The sequence below is a fragment of the Daktulosphaira vitifoliae genome, unplaced genomic scaffold (assembly GCF_025091365.1).
Source record: "Daktulosphaira vitifoliae isolate Bord-2020 unplaced genomic scaffold, ASM2509136v1 Scaffold_3, whole genome shotgun sequence".
Classification (NCBI taxonomy): Eukaryota; Metazoa; Arthropoda; class Insecta; order Hemiptera; family Phylloxeridae; genus Daktulosphaira; species Daktulosphaira vitifoliae.
The window spans coordinates 35,719,760-35,742,642 of NW_026099574.1; the positions used below are offsets into that span (position 1 = coordinate 35,719,760).

The following is a 22,883-nucleotide window of genomic DNA, read 5'->3' on the forward strand; positions in this document are numbered from 1 at the left end:
TGCTTTTAGAAATATCAGTTTTTGCACAGTATATATTTAAAATGTTTGAAAATATACTGAACCACATTTCATATAAAGTAAAAGTATTAAAAGATAGCTTGAATGAATTTTATGAAAATATATAGAAAAATAATGTTTTATCTAACAAAAATGTATTCATTTGAGGTTAAACAACAACAGGAAAGTCGCAAATCAAAAATATTACCCCTTATGCTAGTACTTTATACAATTTCAAGAAATTAACTTTATTTATTGATATGTACGTTATACATTTTATTGTTAAAAGTAAACATCAAATATTTATACAAACTTGTTTATTTAATAAAAACTTCTAAATTATTTTGTGAAACAGTTTTGAAATAATTATCCTTTTCAATTATATTAAATATTGTATATACTCCAAGAAATTGAGATAATCAAATTTATTTGAAAATGGAACGCGTTAATCCTAAAATAAGGTCACGTGTTCTATTCATGTGGAATGCGTTTTATTAAATATTATTTGTCAATTTCAAGAGCAACTGCATTATTTGCGGTTTATTGCTTCATTGTAGTAAATTTCCATTAAATATTTTACAGAGGTATCATTTGTATGTGCATAACTATTTTTTTTTACTGCGAGTGACTTGCATAAAACTATTTGCATTGATTTAATAAATATTTTAAAAGCTCTTAATATTCTATAGAATAGTATTACCCTAAGATTAATTAACTATTACGTAAATCAATTAACATTTTGTATAAACATATAACACAAAATATATGATATACTAATTGAATTGTACCAGTATCATTTCATAATATTTTCAACAAATAAGAGCTTGGAAAACCATTAGTACTTTATGTGGTTCACTACATTAAAAATAATATATAATGAAAGAAATGATTTTTTAAGAAAGATATACAGGGTGGCCCACCACTCACTGACAACTTAAATAACTTTTGATCCAGTTAATATTTTTAGTTGATTTTTTTTTTAAATAATAGTTATACGTTAGGTCTATAGCTATATCTCAATAATTAATTTTTTTACATTTTATTAAAAATATTAATTATTTTAAAATTTTAAATAAAATGTAAAAAAAAAATCTAAGATAGCTATTTTGTAGAGTAGAATTTAAGAAAAATTTTAGTAAAAAAATATCTTATTAATATTCAGTAGTAAATATTCTGTAGCGTTTTGAAGTTTGTNAAACTTGTTTATTTAATAAAAACTTCTAAATTATTTTGTGTAACAGTTTTGAAATAATTATCCTTTTCAATTATATTAAATATTGTGTATACTCCAAGAAATTGAGATAATCAAATTTATTTGAAAATAGAACACGTTAATCCTAAAATAAGGTCACGTGTTCTATTCATGTGGAATGCGTTTTATTAAATATTATTTGTCAATTTGAAGAGCAACTGCATTATTTGCGGTTTATTGCTTCATTGTAGTAAATTTCCATTAAATATTTTACAGAGGTATCATTTGTATGTGCATAACTATTTTTTTTTTACTGCGAGTGACTTGCATAAAACTATTTGCATTGATTTAATAAATATTTTAAAAGCTCTTAATATTCTATTGAATAGTATTACCCTAAGATTAATTAACTATTACGTAAATCAGTTAACATATTGTATAAACATACAACACAAAATAAATGATATACTAATTGAATTGTACCAGTATCATTTCATAATATTTTCAATAAATAAGAGCTTGGAAAACCATTAGTACTTTGTGTGGTTCACTACATTAAAAATAATATATAATGAAAGAAATGATTTTTTAAGAAAGATATATATGCGTTTTATATGTTTAAATTAATTTTAATAGAATGTTCTCACCATGCCTAAAAACACACTAGCACATGCGTTTACTGATTCAGCAGGTGTCGTACCAAGTAATTTTTGTAAAACCCAACCGAGCCTTAAGACGACAACTTGGATAATACCATAATAAAATAAAATTTCAATAACAAAACACATGAAAAATATCACCGATAATACCTAGAATAAAAATTAAAAATATAAAATATTCTGATCATTAAAAATATAAGTCTATGCAAAATATCTACTTTAAATGCAAACACTGCAAAAACTTTGATTAGTTCTTCTCCATAAGTGACTTCTGCGCCTATGTAAGCATAAGAAAAAAAATTGTCAACTAAACGGCCTACAACTTGAATAACATATTTTCCTGATGACCATCTTATTGTTAAAAGGCCGATGGCAATTTGCAGAGCAAGGCCAGAAACCACTGTGTTCCAATTGACATGACTTGGATGTTTTGATAATGCATATCCTGCTGCGATGAATGAACATATGCCAAATATGGGCAAAAGTCTTTGTCGATTATTTTGTGTATCAATAGCTATGTACACAAAAAAACAAGCGAAAAATATACCAAGAGTAATTGATCTAAAAAAATATATAAATACATTTGTGTTATTAACCTCATTGAATAATTTTCAATACTGAAATTTTATTCATAATAATAATCATTTATCATATTTTTGTAGGACTTTTTCACTACTTCGTAGTCATTTCAATTAATTATTTATCTTACAAATATATTGTAATTAAAGTTCAATATTTTGAAAAACGATGATTAGATATAAGTTTATAAAAAATGGAATAGATAAATTTAGTACTCTTTAATTTGTGTTTACTCAATGATACCTTATAATTTATTAAAATAACATTTAATCGAAATATTTTTCTAATATAAGTTAATTTAATAATTAAATTAATCAATCGGTTAATTAATATGTGTTAGAAATTGTAAGCTTTTTAAAAATCTAAAAAATCAACACATTTTTTAGACAATAAAAGATTTGCTGACGATAATTAAATTTGCAATATTAAAAACACATTAATTTGCACATTTAATTGAAATTTGTGTAATAAAAGGAAATGTATTTGGTACCTTGTATGTTGTAATATTGTAAATTGGTTTAAGTAGGCGAAGTCACACTTAACATATTTTATAATGAATTTTAGAAACTTATAACCATAATACAATGATGATATAATCAATAGTAAACCTAATCCATTTTCCCAATCAATATCATGTGCGCCTGTTTACAGTAAAAATAATTTATTGTTTTCAATTTTTTTTTTTTTAACGTATGCTTACCTGTTGTGTACCAATGACTTATAGCCGCCGCAATATAAATTATAGCTAAGGTATGAAATAATAACGCCAATGTAAAACTGTTATTAGTTTTACTTATATTAAATTTGGATAAACACTGCTTAGCTTTTTTTCTTTTCACGGGTTCGTTATTTGGTTGTGCATTCTAAAAGACGGGTAATGATAAATTAATTAGGATCAAAAAATAGTAGTAATATTTAAAAGTTATTCAAGTTCTTTTATTTTTTTTTATAATTGAACAAAGTTGAATTATGATAAATTTTGTTTTCTCTAAATTAATTTTTTTTAAACTATCAATAGAGATTTTAAAAGTGGCAGTACAATTTAAACAGTTAGATTTACAAAAATAAACATTAAAAAGTGTCAAATTAAAGCAAACAAATTTACCCTGTAAAAAAAGAACAAAATAAAATGTGCATAGTTATATAGTAATTGTGTTCAATTTATAAATTATAATAATATTATATATTTAATATTATTATTAAATAAAGTGAAATTTGTTTGATATTAAAAAAAATAATTATGTACTCACAAGCGTATTTAGATTTATAGAAATGCTTTGAGTTGTGCCATTACTAAATTCTTCAGCTGATTTGTCATTTTCCATAGTTACTGACATTGGTATTAAGTTAAAAGTCAATGATATCAATAAGCCGAAAAATCAGTTCAGTCTAACAGCAATGAACATGACAAACATAAAAATGAAGGTCAGCAACTTTTTTGAGAGTCATAAAATAACTGTCATTAATTTTGATTTGATAATTTGTTTTTTAAATAAATAATGCTGTGATCATTTTTGTAAAAATCACGGAGAAAAGTTAAACTGGCACTAAATTGTTCATATTATCACAGTATTATACTTTTGTATACTATTATATGAGTGTTAACATTGAAATATAATTAGTGTTAGACAAATACTTCAAGTTACACAAGATTCGATTGTAATGATAATGCAGGTACTGCAAAAAATATATTTCAAGTACATATATTAGGAATTATAGAATATCTATTAGTAGTTAAATTTTACACTTACTTCAAAGCAATTATTTAAATATTAGTTAGAATTTGTTTATTCTGTCAAAAAAATGATATTTATAAAAAAATGTTTATTTAAACACAACATTAACAGTAGTCGTAGTTCTTGTGTTAAAATGATTAATGTCAATCTGAAAACATTAATTTTAGTTAAGCAAATGAAAAAATATTGATGAGTTTATGAGTTATTAAATTTTTATATATGAATTTCTTGTTAATTATATATTGTTAATAGAAGTGTATACAAATAAGTTAGTTTTAGTAAGTTACTATAAAAATTTCAGTTACTATTGTAAAAGTCTGTGATATAGTTAAGGACTTTATATTTTTTAAATGTTGAATGACTTATTTTATGACTAGAATAAAAAAAAAAGAATCTATTCATTTTTTTAAAAACTGTTTTCAATAGTGTAGTTTTATAGTAAATATTTATTTGATCAAAAAGTAAAATAGAATTGTAATTTTTTTTTAATTTCTATGAAGTCTTTGGAAATGCAAACTCGAAAGTTTGCACGTTATTTTTAATGCAATAAAATAAAAAAAATATTCTCATTAAAATTAATACATCAAAAATAATAATAATAACATTGAAATTTAAAATAAACTGTTGCTAATAAAAAACGTAGAAATTACTAATTAAAAATGTTATGAGTCTATACATATTTGTATTTTTTTAAAATACGCTTAGCTTTTTCTTTTTTAACTTATTTTTTGGTTATGAAAAACTTTTTCTAACAAAATAATATAAGCTTAGAGCTAGTTAAAAAAAAAATCTGCGCAGTGGTGACGTGGCATAGTTGGATCAAGTATAATGATATCTAATATTGATTAAAAGCGCTATCATAAAAAACGCTTCGATGCAAATCTGTAGAGTGTTTAATTTTAAAAAATTGATGGATTATTCTAAAAGCTACATGATTTACTATTTTCTTATTTATATTCTGATTATAAGTTTTATGACTTGTAAGTGTAATATATGAATAAATATATAAAAATAGGAAGGGAAATGGTTTTATTAAAAAAAAAGTAGGTCGAATGAAAGAGGTATATAAATAGTATTTATCATAAAAAAATTGTATTGATCCATATATTATTTAAAAAGTTATAGAGTTATAAAGTTTAAAATATAAAAAAAGAATTCTTTTACAAAAAGCGTATTTTTTTTATTGACTTTGATGTCTGTTTTCTCCATGAAGACAAAACAAAGTCAGAAATTTTTTTCCATAATAAAATATATTACATTAGCTTTAATTTAAGATATATATAAAAGTGTTAGACTTTCCGGAACACTTTCAAAAGTTAAGTTGAAAAATTTAATTTTTTGTGAAAAAGTTGTCGTTTTAAATCCTCCCCTGTGGGCAGGTAAAGGGTCAGATTTATAAAAAAATATATACCAAATGATAGGTAAAGACATCAAGCATCTATAAAAAAAATTATATTGATTTGTGCACTTTTGAAAAAGTTATGGCAGTGTTAAGTAAAAAAATTGAAAAAATGTCGAAAATTAATAATTTTTAAATTTGTAATTTTTTTGGAGATTTTCCCCATTTATGTGGAACGAGGAGATTTTTTTCAATTTTTGAGGGTAAGTCATGGATTAGATAAGATATGTGATTTTTTGACGTATCGTTGACAGAAATCGGTTCGGTGAGAACTAAGAAAAAGTGGTAACACACAAAAAAAAACATATCATAGTAAAATTACTACCTTCTCAGCTTCGCATTGAAGCTAAAATTAAGTAGTAATGTTTTTTTAAGAAATAAATAAAATTGTTGGTTATGTTCAAGTTTATGTACAAATAATTTACAATATTTATACTCTTAGTTCATTGAAATCATTGTAATCGCTAAATTAAAGATTTAAAAAGAAAGCGAATTATTCATTAAGAGATGTTATTGTTTTTACTTTAATTTTTATAAACACAATGATAGGGATGTTGGAAAAATGGGCAAACCGGTTTCTGACCAGCGTATAAAAAATTATCAAAGATGTGTCATGAAATTTTTCTTGGAAATTTCTCTATGAATAATCATAAAATTTGTTTTTAGTTACATGAATATTTTTTAACATAAATTACTAAAACAAGTTGTTATATTTGAATTTTAACTCTCTATGTTGAGAAATCATAAAATATTGTGAATGAAAGCTATATATAAAACTCAAACATTTTTTAATTGATTATATTCTATACATAAACATATATACTTGAAAAAAAGTTGTTGTATCAATAACCAGTTATAGGGTTAGTAATTTATGAATATAATTATATATATATGATATAGTAAATAAATAAATAAAAACAACTATGTAAGTAGGAATAAATGATATACAGGATTATGATTTTAAAAATACTGGTTTAAGGAATTTTTATCAAATACAAAAATATACCAATGGAAAATTTTTATATTAATTATTATATATTTAATAATATTTATATATATATATGTTTGATTATTAGTTTATATTAAGTATTAGTTAATAAATATACTTTAATTGAAAACATTATACTTAATAATAATAATTCTAATATATTGTAAATATTATGTGCAGTATGTCAATTTAAATAATTTATTACAATATAAACGCAAAAAATAGTGATTTTATTTAAATTTTTAGCTCTTTTTATAGTTTACTGTTAATAACAATTGTATAAGCTTCTGACAACGTATCAATCTAAATATATTATTTTTTAAATCATCATAAAAATTTCTATCTAATGATGTCAATTTTAAACTTAATACATGAGTTAAAAACTGTTTTTAACTCAAATGATAAATAATCAACTACTTTTTATTTTTAATTTTTGTTAAAATTAATCTAAAAATTAACCTTAAAAGACTAATAAAGCAAGTTAAACATAATATTTCGGACAGAACTTTCGTACGGATACCGATAATTTAATTAATTTTATTATGTGTAATTACTCGTTTGTTACTAATTAGTAATTATCCCAACAACTCATGGTGATATATAAAATCAAATTGGAGATTTAGATTTTTTAAAAATTGGCAAAGAAGAGTATATTTTCGCATCTTACGACTAAAAAAAGTTTCATTTTGTAGCTCAATGTAATTATTAAAATATCAAAAATTATATTGTAGCCTACAGCAAAATTGTTCTTGACTATAATAGAAATTCATACGAAAATATAAAACTTAATTGATAGTAACGAAAAAAACAAACAAAACAAATATGATTGAGTTAAAAAAAACATTGATTAAGTTGTTTTTATGTTGATCAACCCTTAGAACTATAAGTTTGAATTTTAGATAATAAAATAAAAATAATATCAAAAATTAAAACAATTTCGTAATGACTAAGAAATTAAATTATGTATTCCACACAGACACTTAAAGTTAATTTATTGTTAAAATATTTACGAGCATAGTTTATAAAATAAAAATCATTTTTGTCGAACCTTATGAAAATTCAAAACTTTCATAAATTGATGTTTTAATCAGAGTGAAATAATGTAATACTAAAATGTAAATAAAATAAATAATAAAGTTTTAGGATTATCAAGAACGTTATTTTATTCACTAACAAATTATCATTAAACATTTAAAATTTGGAATAGATATTAAAAATACAACTAATACATTTCTAGAGTATTAACTTTTGATACACGTTCATACAAGAAATAGTAAATAAAAGTTATTCAAAATTTACTTTTACCTTGATCTCAAACCACAAATTTTTTATCAAATTATTTCTAAATTCATTTGGTTCAATTAAAAAATAAATGTTTATAAATTATTTATCACTTAGTGTTGTATTAGATTAGCACATACATTAGACAGCAAATGAAGACTGAAGTAAGCTACGGAATATATATCCTATTCAAGGTGTAAATAAACTGTTTAATGTCACGCACTGTAGTACACTACACCGAATGTGGGGAAAACATTGACCATTAGTGTTGATCTTCCAAAGTGTTAAAATATTTAGTACAATGAACAATTTGCGAACCGAATTTTAATGAAGTAACGCGGAATTCAATTAGAGGATCATTAAATGTGTAGCTAATTATTTATATAACAAGGGTAACCAAAAAGAAATTAATTCATAACTTTAAAATTTAAGCAGAAAATGTTCAATATAAATTAATAAATCTTGAAGATAAATCATCAATCCATTAGAAAAATATACTTCTTCAACTGAATTGTGCCAAACTTTAATGAGTGATATTAAAATGGACAACATAGTTGTTGAAATATGTCATTCTTAATATTAATAACTTATCAATAATGAATGGGTTTTTGCAGTATGAGGTGTCATATACAAATAGGAAATATATATAATAGTATAATTGAAGTTGCTTATTTGTCGAGAGTAAATATTTTAAAATTAATACATGTCAATTCAAATTAGTAACGTGGAAATATTATTCGTACAATTGTTCGGTTGTATCTATATTTCATTAGTCCAGATATAAATAGCAAAATACTGTTATCGATGATAACTTATCGCTATTCAACTTAAACGATAGCAGCAATTATAATAGTATTCTTAAAATTTTTACTAACTATAAAACCAGNATTCTTAAAATTTTGACTAACGGTCTATAAAACCAGAATATCAATCCATAAAAAACCTCATTAACGTTTTATTTGTCACTAATTTGATGTAAAAGTATATAATATACATATATATATATATATAACCGTAAATTCCGAATTTTTATAAACAATTTCTGTATATGTACTGGAGATTCTAAAGCATACAATGCAAGGATAAATTTTAATAAACTGCGATCAAATAAATTATATTTGTTAAGGAATTTTCAATATTTTATGTGAAAATTACACTGTTTGTATGTAACGGTAATGGTAACGTAAATATTATAAGTATCATACTGACGTAAGGGAATTTTTGGATAATTTCTTACAGTTTCTATAAGTGTGCCACTTATTTTACAATTTTTTTAATTCTTCTGAGTGCCGGAACCTTTTTGTTCGTAATAGTACAAAAATGATATCTGCGAAATCCCATTTTAATTTGATATTGTTAACATGTGACGAATTGAGTTCAAAGCTTAAAAGTTATTGATTTTTGAAAAGATTACTTATTAAATGTTAAGGAACTAAAATAAATTAAATATTATTATCCAAAAAACATATATTTAATTTTTCACTAAAACCGTTAACTTTAGAAAAGCGGAAAACTTAAAAAAATAATAAGGAAGTCTAAAAGTTGACGAATGCTCGATTTTAAATAAATTTTTTCAAGCAACTCAACTTGTTGTAATCTTATATTTTTCAATTGTTATTAAACTTTAATTTTCTAAAATAATAGAAATGATTTTCTATTTTTATTTTATAAATGTAATTTTCTAAGTGCACAAGAATTTACTATAACCAACTAAAATATTTTATTTAATGACGCAAAGGATTTAATTAAAGTAGTTGACACTATAATCATCAAAAAAAAAAAAGTAGTTTTTATAAATTAAAAATTGTAATAATTACTATTAAGTATTGTGTTTCTATTAAAATAAATATTTTTATAAATAATTATGTAATATTTTATATTTATTTTAAATATATGAGTATTATATTACCTATTAAAAATTTTTATAATGAATATCTTTAATGGAATATCAACATTAAAGTTAAATAGTCCTAGTTTAACATAAAATATATTGTATATTAAACCAATTTATCAAAGGGTAATAAAAAAGGTAAAACGATTAAAATTTATATTGGAAAAAATTGAACCCTTATTCCAATAAGCACTTCAATTAATGTTTGAAACAAATGCCAATCAATATTTTATTTTGACTATTTTCCATTTTATAGTAAAACAATTTAATGAATTCCTAGTTAAGTTTTGAAAGTTAATTAAGGGTTACCCAAATAATTAGATCGATATACATTATATTTGCAATACTTTTATGTGTGTCAAATAATTTTATAAAAGTTAGTATAATTAACTAGTTTACTTATTAAACAATATTTTATATGTCATGTAATGGTGAAGAAATCTCACCGCAGGGAGTATACAACTGCGTGGTAATTAATTGTAAAACGATTACATTTGATATTAAAATATAGATCATAAGTAACTTGTTACTTAAGAAAAATAAAATTATATAAATTCTAAATGAAATTTCGATGTTATTTCGAATCTGGCTTTAGAATTTTTTTATCACATCTAGTTTTTTTAGGTAATTCATAGTTAGTAATTAATAATTAATTACTAATTATTAAATCGTTATAAAAAATTGAAAAATATTACTATTTTAAACTTAATAATTTTGTGATGTTAAAAAGACTTGTACAAAATTTGGGACTTATCCGTCAAGTTAAATAAATTTTATATATTTTTAAGATTGAATTATGTAACTATTTTTGGGTTAATTCCATAATTAATTTTTTTTCGTACAGTTTTTATGAATTTGATAACTATGAGATTAATAACCTAATGTATTGTATGACGCCGAGTATGATAGCGTATGATACTTGATTACTTTGATGTTCAACTAATTATAAAGAAAAAGTCACAATATTATGCAAATAAAAATTGATTACTCACTTTAGAAGCTAAATTAATCAGATTAATATTGAAATAGTTATTATACATGGAAACTAATTAAACCATCGACATCAACGTCAAAAATATATGATATGATAATTTTTTTTTTTAACTTATAAAAAGCTGTATTTGAGAAATAATTATGTGATTAATCTAAAAATAGTTACAAAAGAAAGTTCAGCTTTTTTCTAAAATATTGCAAACTTAAAGGTCTTTAAAAAGGTTTAACTTGACCGATAATCCCTAAATTTTGTACAACTCTTTTTTAATACTAAATTATTTCAGAAACGTTATAAAAAATTCAGTTCTTTAATGATTTAATTGTTTAATTCATAAATATTCATTACCTCAAAAACTGTACGATGAAAAAATTGGAATTAGCATCGAAATTATTTTTAGAAATCATTTAAATATTAGAGACAGCAAAATGGCTGTCTTATATGATGATTAATCAAAAAATAGTCACCTGTAGATTGAATTCATTATTTCTTACTTTATGAATTTTTGAAATTACTTCACAGTAAGATTAAAAGGAAAATAATCAAGTGATTGGATTTTTAACAACAATATAAATTGACAAACAGCTTATGTTTATATAATCTCAACAATACAATTTCAAATAATTAATCAATTGACACTTAATTTGTATAATCACAAATAAAGGAATAAATGAAGTTATAGAATAAGCAGCGGGAGAGTATAATAATGTAACATATCTTAGACAATTAATATTCAATTAATGAATCTACATAATCAAATATATTTTAATTAAATTTAAAAAGAATATTGTGCAATTTAAATACACAAAAAACATATAATGTTTGTTTTTTTTTATAAAATTTTATTTTACAAAAATAATCAGTTTTATAATTTACGTTCATATATAACATAAAGTATTCCGTAAGAAATGATCCAAAAAATCGCATACGTCAATATGATGTTTTTAATATACATGTTAACTTTACACAAGAACGGTGTAATTTTAATATAATGTATCGAAAATTTGTACACGAATATAACATTTATCAAAATTTTCCCTTGCATTGTATTTTTGAAAAATTTCCAATACAGGTGTTTGAAAATTTGTACTTTCTTTTTAAATAATTTACAATAAGTTTTTCTTTTAATTAAATTACAAAACATTAATATCAAGAAAAAGTGGTTACTCATGGGTAACATCTANTTATTCCAATAAGCACTTCAATTAATGTTTGAAACAAATGTCAATCAATATTTTATTTTGACTATTTTCCATTTTATAGTAAAAAATTTTAATGAATTCCCAGTTAAGTTTTGAAAGTTGCCGTAATATTAAGGGTTACCCAAATAATTAGATCGATATACATTATATTTGCAATACTTTTATGTGTGTCAAATAATTTTATAAAAGTTAGTATAATTAACTAGTTTACTTATTAAACAATATTTTATATGTCATGTAATGGTGAAGAAATCTCACCGCAGGGAGTATACAATTGCGTGGTAATAAATTGTAAAACGATTACATTTGATATTAGAATATAGATCAAACTTGTTACTTAAGAAAAATAAAAGTATATAAATTCTAAATGAAATTTTGATGTTATTTCGAATCTGGCTTTAGAATTTTTTTATTACATCTAGTTTTTTAGGTAATTCATAGTTAGTAATTAATAATTAATTCAGCAATTAAATCGTTATAAAAAATTGAAAAATACTATTATTTTAAACTTAATAATTTTGTGATGTTAAAAAGACTTGTACAAAATTTGGGTCTTATCCGTCAAGTTAAATAAATCTTATATATTTTTAAGATTGAATTATGTAACTATTTTTGGGTTAATTCCATAATTATTTTTTTTTAGTACAATTTTTATGAATTTGATAACTATGAGATTAATAACCTTATGTATTGTATGACGCCGAATCTGATAGCGTATGATACTTGATTACTTTGAAGTTCAATTAATTATAAAGAAAAAGTCACAATATTATGCAAATAACAATTGATTTCTCATTTTAGAAGCTAAATTAATCAGATTAATATTGAAATAGTTATCATACACGGAAACTAATTAAACCATCGACATCAACGTCAAAAATATATAATATGATATATTTTTTTTTAACTTATAAAAAGCTGTATTTGAGAAATAATTATGTGATTAATCTAAAAACAGTTACAAAAGAAAGTTCAGCTTTTTTTCAAAAAAATTTTAAACTTAAAGGTCTTTAAAAAGGTTTAACTTGACGGATAATCCCCAAATTTTGTACAAGTCTTTTCTAATACCAAATTATTTCAGAAACGTTAAAAAAAAATTCAGTTCTTTAATGATTTAATTGTTTAACTCATAAATATTCATTACATCAAAAACTATGTACGATAAACAAATTGGAATAAGCATCGAAATTATTTTTAGAAATCATTTAAATATTAATAGTAAAATGGCTGTCTTATATGATGATTAATCAAAAAATAGTCACCTGTAGAATTAATTCATTATTTCTTACTTTATGAACTTTTGAAATTACTTCACAGTAAGATTAAAAGGAAAATAAACAATTGATTGGATTTTTAACAACAATATAAATTGACAAACAGGTTATGTTTATATAATCTCAACAATAGAATTTCAAATAATTAATCAATTGACACTTAATCTGTATAATCACAAATAAAGGAATAAATGAAGTTATAGAATAAGCTGCGAGAGAGTATAATAATGAAACATATCATAGACAATTAATATTCAATTAATGAATCTACATAAGCAAATATAAAAAGAATATTATGCAATTTAAATACATAGAAAACATAACATGTTTGATTTTTTTTATAATATTTTATTTTAAAACAATAATCAGTTTTCTAATTTACGTTCATATATATATATATATAAAGTATTCCGTAAGAAATGATCCAAAAAAATCGCATACGTCAATACGATGTTTTTAATATACACGTTAACTTTACACAAAAACGGGGTAATTTTGATATAATGTATCGAAAATTTGTAGACGAATATAACATTTATCAAAATTTTCCATGGCATTGTATTATTTAAAAATTTCCAATACAGGTCTTTGAAAATTTATACTTTCTTTTAAATAGTTTACAATAAGTTTTTCTTCTAAATTAAATTATAAGACATGAATATCAAGAGAAAGTGGTTACTCATTGGTAACATCTATTTTATAATTTATATTTGTCGTGATATTATCTATTGAAGATAGTATGTTATTATTATTATAAACTAAAACATCGATTCTAATAATCTAATTGATTTTAAAATCGCGAATAGCATGAGAATAGTCAATGGCATAGAGCCATTATTAATGTGTTGCGCGAGGCTTAGATCCGTTTCCGCAGTTTAATTCAAAGTCCAACAATGTTTTGACGAAATAGACATAAACAATAAACAAACCATNTTTTATAATTTATATTTGTCGTGATATTATCTATTGAACATAGTATGTTATTATTATTATAAACTAAGGCATCGGCTCTAATAATCTAATTGATTTTAAAATCGCGAATAGCATGAGAATAGTCAATGGCATAGAGTCATTATTAATGTGTTGTGCGAGGCTTAGATCCGTTTCCGCAGTTTAATTCAAAGTCCAACAATGTTTTGACGAAATAGACATAAACAATAAACAAACCATTGTTGAATTTATATTTGTTAACTTTGAACCAATGCTAAAACCCGTAAAAATAAAAATATGAAGAAAACCCCTTTTACATGTTTTGTATAAAAATAAATAAAAAAATATATTATTTAATGATTAATTTTATCTGTTGACTATTATCGCGTAATTAGGAAATTACAGTAGGAAACTATGAATTATCAAAAAATAATACTTAATTTCAGAATACAGCGCTGATGGGAGAATAATAATTTAAAATTAGTATAAGNTAGCGTTGATGGGAAAATAATAATTTAAAATTAGTATAAGTATTCTGTTTAATAATCTATGTAATTGACCTCTAGTTCAAAGTCATATCAATCGATTTGTTTTATGAGGTAATCTTTTGCTATTTGTTACTATTCAAGTATACAAATATTAAATAAATATTCCAAGTTTTCATAATAATTTCCATAATATTACTATTATTATTTGTTCTGTAAAGAGAGAAAATCAGCTTTGTTTTATATAAAAATTAAACGGGTTGCCTGAAACTAAGGCTGCCTCACGGTACAGTATTCTTATTTATATTTAAATTACGTAGATCATACACAAAATAAAATCAATTGTAATTTTACATTATACGTTTATAATATTATTAAATTAATATGCAAGGTGATTCTTTTATCACGAACCACTTAATTAGTTAAAAAATAAAAATAATACTGATATAGTTTTTTTAAAGTTCCATGTTTTTAATTTATCAATTATAAAGTACATTTTATATTTATTTCTTATACCATANCTAAAACCCGTAAAAATAAAAATATGAAGAAAACCCCTTTTACATGTTTTGTATAAAAATAAATAAAAAAATATATTATTTAATGATTAATTTTATCTGTTGACTATTATCGCGTAATTAGGAAATTACAGTAGGAAACTATGAATTATCAAAAAATAATACTTAATTTCAGAATACAGCGCTGATGGGAGAATAATAATTTAAAATTAGTATAAGTATTCTGTTTAATAATCTATGTAATTGACCTCTAGTTCAAAGTCATATCAATCGATTTGTTTTATGAGGTAATCTTTTGCTATTTGTTACTATTCAAGTATACAAATATTAAATAAATATTCCAAGTTTTCATAATAATTTCCATAATATTACTATTATTATTTGTTCTGTAAAGAGAGAAAATCAGCTTTGTTTTATATAAAAATTAAACGGGTTGCCTGAAACTAAGGCTGCCTCACGATACAGTATTCTTATTTATATTTAAATTACGTAGATCATACACAAAATAAAAGTCAATTGTAATTTTACATTATACGTTTATAATATTATTAAATTAATATGCAAGGTGGATTCTTTTATCACGAACCACTTAATTAGTTAAAAAATAAAAATAATACTGATATAGTTTTTTTAAAGTTCCATGTTTTTAATTTATCAATTATAAAGTACATTTTATATTTATTTCTTATACCATATAAGGGTGTCAACTATTTTTTTTCAAATGACAACATAAATAATTAATTAGCTTATTTATTAGATAATTGTCTAATTAAGAAAATAACTGTTCGATAACAACTTTTGGACCAATATTTCGGAAGTAATTATCATTTATATACCTAGGAGGAAGTGATTTTAGTAAATAAAAATATTTATGTCTTCNAATAATAATTTAAAATTAGTATAAGTATTCTGTTTAATAATCTATGTAATTGACCTCTAGTTCAAAGTCATATCAATCGATTTGTTTTATGAGGTAATCTTTTGCTATTTGTTACTATTCAAGTATACAAATATTAAATAAATATTCCAAGTTTTCATAATAATTTCCATAATATTACTATTATTATTTGTTCTGTAAAGAGAGAAAATCAGCTTTGTTTTATATAAAAATTAAACGGGTTGCCTGAAACTAAGGCTGCCTCACGGTACAGTATTCTTATTTATATTTAAATTACGTAGATCATACACAAAATAAAATCAATTGTAATTTTACATTATACGTTTATAATATTATTAAATTAATATGCAAGGTGATTCTTTTATCACGAACCACTTAATTAGTTAAAAAATAAAAATAATACTGATATAGTTTTTTTAAAGTTCCATGTTTTTAATTTATCAATTATAAAGTACATTTTATATTTATTTCTTATACCATATAAGGGTGTCAACTATTTTTTTTCAAATGACAACATAAATAATTAATTAGCTTATTTATTAGATAATTGTCTAATTAAGAAAATAACTGTTCGATAACAACTTTTGGACCAATATTTCGGAAGTAATTATCATTTATATACCTAGGAGGAAGTGATTTTAGTAAATAAAAATATTTATGTCTTCACCTCTGGCCTATACTATGAAATGTTAATAACTTCTGAAATCCTGGTCTAAAATTTGTTATTGACAAGTCATCTTTTTTGTTGGATCATTTTGTAATATTTCAACTAGTAAAATATGTATTGTTGTCATCCTTATATGGTAAAGGGATGATCATAAAATACATTTTTATCATTAATAAATTGAAAAAAAATGTATCTAAAAGAATTATCTATGTTACTTTTATTTTTCGATTAATTAAATGATTCTTCATAAAAGAATCATACTAAATATTTACAAATTAACTTATGAATAAAGACGATTTCTAACTTTCTTTTAAATTAAATTATTAGTTGAAAATGCGTATTTAATTTTATAGGATATTAATGAAGGAAGTAAATTTCTTACACTTAAAATTTTAATACATTATTTAAGTATGTGAAGCATTAGATTGAATTGTAACCTATTTCATTATCATAATATTAAATTATCTAGAAGTGACTTTACCTATCATAAAATGTTGCCAAAAATTTACACGTTTAGATTATTTGCGCATAATAAAAATCCTTAAAATTACTAAATATTNTGGAAAAACGAGGAGGAAGTATAAATATTTTTAGGAAGAGAAATATGAAAAAAATTAGATTTTCTCAATACGTGAGTATGTACACTAAAACCAATGTGAGATAATAATTCCGGAGAATAAATAAGACCATTTAATAAGTCATATAGGAACATTATATCCGCAACATTTCTCCTCAAATCACAAGACACGATCCCCAATTGGGAAATCTGCAACTTGTATGATTCTCTTGAGATGGGTATATTTAATTTAAAACATAATAATTTTAAAAACTTATACTGAAAATTTTTAATTCGACTGGTATATGATATATAGTGTGGTGACCAAACAATTGATCCATACTCAAGATGAGATCTAACCAAGGAAAAATATAAAATTTTTAAGGCATTAGTATTTTTTAAATTTATCGTGCTTCTATTAATAAAACCCAGCATCTTAAAAGCTTTTTTAATAAAGGTGTTAATATGGGTGGAAAAATCCAAATTAAAATTTAAGATTATCCCTAAGGATCTGATAGAGGAAACTCTTGTAACTATATGACTATCAATAAAATAATTATAGGTGATTATATTACTTATTCGGGAAAACATAATCACACTACACTTATTTATATTTAATGGAAGGTAATTAGTATGACTCCATTCAACAAATTTATCTAAATTTGACTGCAATTTTATTGCATCTTTTGGTAATTTAGTAACTGAAAATAATTTCACATTATCAGCAAATAATAGAATATTAACTTAGCTATCAAAAATAGACGGTAAATCATTTATAAATAGTATGAATAAGAGGGGACCTAAGTGCGACCCTTGTGGTACACCAGAAGTAACCTAAAATTCATTAGAAATAAAACTATTAATTTTAACCACCTGGGTAACAGAACATAGGTAAGATTTTAACTAATTAAAAAATGTACCATGAATACCAACACAAGATAATTTATGTAATAGAATATTGTGGTTTACTTTATCAAACGCTTTCTGAAAGTCTGTATAAATAGTGTCCAATTGAACACGTTGATTTAAAGCAGAAAGGATTTTCTCCTGAAAAAGTAGAATATTTGTAGAAACTGACATTTTGGGTCTGAAACCATATTGGTTATTAGAAATGAGGGGAGTCATAATTAAAGACAATTTTTTTGTAATTAGTGCTTCAAACATTTTCGGAATTATGGACATTTTGGAAATCGGCCTATAACTTGTAACATTATGTTTATCTCCAGATTTATATACTGGTGTTACAAATGACCTTTTNTTATGGACATTTTGGAAATCGGCCTATAACTTGTAACATTATGTTTATCTCCAGATTTATATACTGGTGTTACAAATGACGTTTTTCAAATGTTAGGGAAATAACCCAAGCTTAATGATTTATTAAAAATCATATGAAGCGGACGAGCAAGAACCGAGCTACAATTTTTAAAAAAGGTGGAATACCATCAGGTCCAGTACCAGTATGAGCAATTAAAGAATTTAAATAATCAACAATTTCATTCAGATAGATAGTCCAGGAGTGTAAATTCAAATAATTATCAGATCTACCAGAAGGGAGAGGATCAAGTCCATTAAAGAGCGGAAGATCTTTGGTATAGACACTTGAAAAATAGTTTGTAAATAATTGAGTTGTTTCTAAAATATTAGTAGAAGATGAGTTATGGTAATTTACACAGTCCGGAACAGAATTATTAGACTTCTTTAGAGAGTTAATGTAATTCCAAAAAGGTTTGATATTTGTTTGAATACTGTTTTCAATATTGGAAATATATTGTGCATGGCATATATTAATAAAATGTTTACATTTTTTTCTTAAAATAGAGAAATCATAATAATTAGTATCAGAAGGGAATAATTTAAATTTTTTATGGGCACATTTTTTTTTAATTATACAATCTCTGAGTTCAGAATTTGCCCATATAAGTGTATATTTATTATATNGGAGTTCAAAATTTGCCCATATAACTGTATATTTATTATATATTTTTGTTTTAGGCACAAATAAATTAAAAGAGTGATAAATAATTTTATAAAATTTTTCAATAAGCAATTCAAAAGATAAATTATAATTCAGATTAAGATCAAAATCAATACTCTGAAGAAAATGAGAAATATCATCAAAGTTACAGTTTTTAAAGTTATAAACTAATGGAGATTCAAAATGTTCATTACCCAATGAATTATTAAATTGTATTATAAAATCTAATGGTGGATGATAATTATCAATTATTGGAACAAGAGATTCTGACGAATGTAAACTATTTGTATGTTCAATATCAGCACTAATCAATATACAATCAAGAGTTCGACCACTACAGTTAATTATATGGTTTACTTGTTTCAAATTTAAGAAATTTATATAACAGTTAAAAATTAGAGAACCTGTAATATGATCTTGAGTGATTGGATCAATAGACCAGTCAAACTGATTTAAATTAAAATCACCAGTTATAACATAATTATAATTGGGGTACATTAAATAAATAGACTCTATGACCTCACAGTGCTTAGAATATACATCACAAGAACTGCCTGGTNGAATAAATTAAATGATTCATAGTATATGTTGTTACTGCTATGCTAAAAGTAACCGAAAAGAAAATGGATAATTTATCTCTTATTTTTTGTAAGTAAATTTATTGTTGAAAAAATTATTTAAATAAACACTATCGATTTTCATGTGATTTTTAATTATTAAAAAATATAGTGCTGCATATTGTTTTATTTTAAAGTTTTTAATGTTTTGAAATATTTAAAACATAAAAATAAAAATACCTTGGTTACTTTATGCATAAAGACTAAAAAATATCGACTTGATAGATTGTTTTTATAATTTACCAAATTAATATTTCTTGACAAGTACTTTTTTAATTAAAAATGGAAAAATTAAAATTCATTATTACTCTTTGTTATATTAAAAATAAAAATGATAACGTACCATTAGATCTAATGAATATTTGGTTTGATTTCACATTAGTACATGTTGTTGATACTCTGGAAGATTCACAAAAACTAAAATATTACAAACATATTTTGCCAAGTTATAGCTGAAGATATACTTCGAATTTTATGATTTAAAATATTTGTCTAAAAGTATTACCTAAATTATTGTGTGGAACAAAATTTACATAATTACCATCTCTTAAAAATCAGTTCAAGGAAATTATGTCATCATGTAAAAACCATTTTATTGAATTTACTTGGGTAAAATATATACATTTAATTACCAATAAGATTTTTTGCTATATATCAACAATGTAAATTTACAAGAAGACTTTTTTTATTATGAACCACAAATTAGTCGAAAAATACAATTATAATATGCAATTTTTTTTTTGGTTTTTTGTAGATCTGTTTTTTTTAATTTTATCAATCATGAAATATTTTTATCATAAAAGATGTTCATCTCTTATATGTATAATAGTAACATTTTTTTTTTAAATGACAGCATACATAATTAACTAACTTAAATAATAGAAAATTATCTAATAAGGAAATTAGCAGATCGATAACTACTTTTCGATCAGTACTTTGAAAGTTACTAATATTTTTAACCATGATGGGAAGAGAAGCAGGTCAAGAAATATCTTCTGATAAAAGTACCAGCACACGTGCTTTAAAGTTATTACTTTAAACTGTTAATAGCTGCCGAAATATTGGTCCAAAGGTTATTATGGATTAGTCATTATCTCATTAAGATCTTCATATCTATTAAAACTAATTTATGTTGTCATTTGAAATAATAATGTTGACATCTTTATAAAGTATATAAAATGATAAAATATAAGTTAATCATTGTGGCTAATATTTTTAAAAATTACAAATATTAAATTTTAATATAAGAAAAAAACATATAATACATTTCATGTTGATAAATTGAGAAAAACAAGAGTAAAAAGAATAGATTAATTACCAACAAGTATCAACATATATTTTTATAAATTAATTAAATGCTTCATAATAAAAAAATCACCCTGCCTATATATAAACTAGATATTTGGTTGGATTTATTCATAAGTATATTTGTTTGTTTTGAAAAAATTCTGGGGAGAAGGTCAGACGTCTTGGACCCCCTCTCATATATACGGCCTTGTGCGCATATAATACACATACATAATTACACACCTTGATTATAAAAATATAATTAACTTATTCTTGACAAAATAAAATGTTTGCATGGTCGCTGATGTTAAATTTTATATGACCTTTTTTTGATCATTACTTATGATGTATCTTTTTCATAAAATTACAGATAGTTATTAGGACAATCACATATTTTTATATACCATCCATCTTATATATGTATTAAACATATACATTTAAGTATCAGCCTCATTAATTGATTGTGTGATAGTGTAATTTTACTTTATATGCAAGAGGCAAAGTATGTTTTAAACTAACACAGTCGTTCATATTTTATTGATACAGTTATAATTTTCAAATAAAACACAGGTAACGTATTTCAAAGTGCAACAACATTGCATGCGCTATAGGTACACAAGTTCAGTGTAGTAAAAGAGATGATCACCGATTCGATTGAGATGAGAGTCGCATGCTAACGGTTGGTTTTACCTTCCGCAATAGATGTTTCACATTAAAAATATTTTAAAAAGTTTTTTGTCTCTAGACATATTTCCCAAGAAGCGATATGTCTCCCTTTCCCTTATTGGCACCTACGCATACTCTATAGATATATGATTTCAGTTAGGGGAATAACTAAACAAAGAGGAAAAAGTCGCAAACAGCGGGGTCTGACATGTTGTAATACAAGTTTCACATTAAAAGAATTGTTATTTTTGCAAATATTGTTTTTATAATTATAAAACAGGTTATTATTGTAGTGTATAAAATTATCGTATTTACTTGAATAATTAAAATTTTGGGTCAAATTATTAAGAAAACTGTACTCGAAATTACCGAATTAATGCTGATGTATCTAAAGAGAACTATTTGTGAAAAGTTATATTACTTCGCCCTCAATTTTAGCAATTAAATAATAATTATTAAATTATTTCATTGGAAATTACTTTACAGGCAAATTTAACATTTTCAAAAATAATAAGCTAATTATAAGATATGTATTATGTGTAATCATAAAAATTATACATGAATATACCACATATAAATGCAAATACAAATACATCAATGTATTAACTAATTTTGTATGCCCACCATTAAAATTTTAAGGCGTGTTAAAAATTGGCCATTTATATTAGACAATAAAATAGTTTTCATAACTTTAATTTATCACTCTGTAAACATATAAAATGTATGAATAGTTGTTTGTTATTATAAATTTTTCTTATCTTTAAGCCAATAAACATTTAACACCACCACAGCCTAGGATTTAAACGCGAGTCAGTCTAAAAAATTAATTTTTTAATGAACAAAATACTTTAAATTGTGTAAATTATTGAAATTGACATTAACTCCATAGGAAATGATCTAAAAATTCCCATACGTCAGTATGATATTTTTAGTATATACTTTAATTTTACACATAAGTAGTATAATTTTGATATAATATATGGAAAACTTGTACACAAATATACATAAAATGCCTTAATAACTTTCAGTACATGTTTATAAAAATTTTTTATATTTTTTTAAAAAGTGAACTGAAATAAAAACATTCCAAAT

At 23.1% G+C, this 22,883-nt stretch overlaps 1 protein-coding gene across 4 annotated transcripts in view; it reads right to left on the reverse strand.

Moving 5' to 3' along the window:
• LOC126901855 (sodium/nucleoside cotransporter 2-like) overlaps positions 1–22,883 on the reverse strand; it is a 38,336-nt gene that overhangs the window by 6,438 nt on the left and 9,015 nt on the right. The window contains exons 1-7 of one of the 4 annotated variants that reach the window (XM_050678713.1): positions 7,856–7,993; positions 4,179–4,311; positions 3,678–4,104; positions 3,128–3,290; positions 2,918–3,068; positions 2,067–2,409; positions 1,837–1,998 (exon numbers count right to left, since the gene is read on the reverse strand). In XM_050678713.1, the coding sequence (XP_050534670.1) occupies positions 1,837–1,998; positions 2,067–2,409; positions 2,918–3,068; positions 3,128–3,290; positions 3,678–3,764 (906 nt within the window). In that variant the 5' untranslated portion in view covers positions 3,765–4,104; positions 4,179–4,311; positions 7,856–7,993. Of the gene's footprint in view, positions 1–1,836; positions 1,999–2,066; positions 2,410–2,917; positions 3,069–3,127; positions 3,291–3,677; positions 4,105–4,178; positions 4,312–7,855; positions 7,994–22,883 lie in introns of those variants that run through there. The other 3 variants (XM_050678714.1, XM_050678715.1, XM_050678716.1) reach the window with 3 other exon arrangements.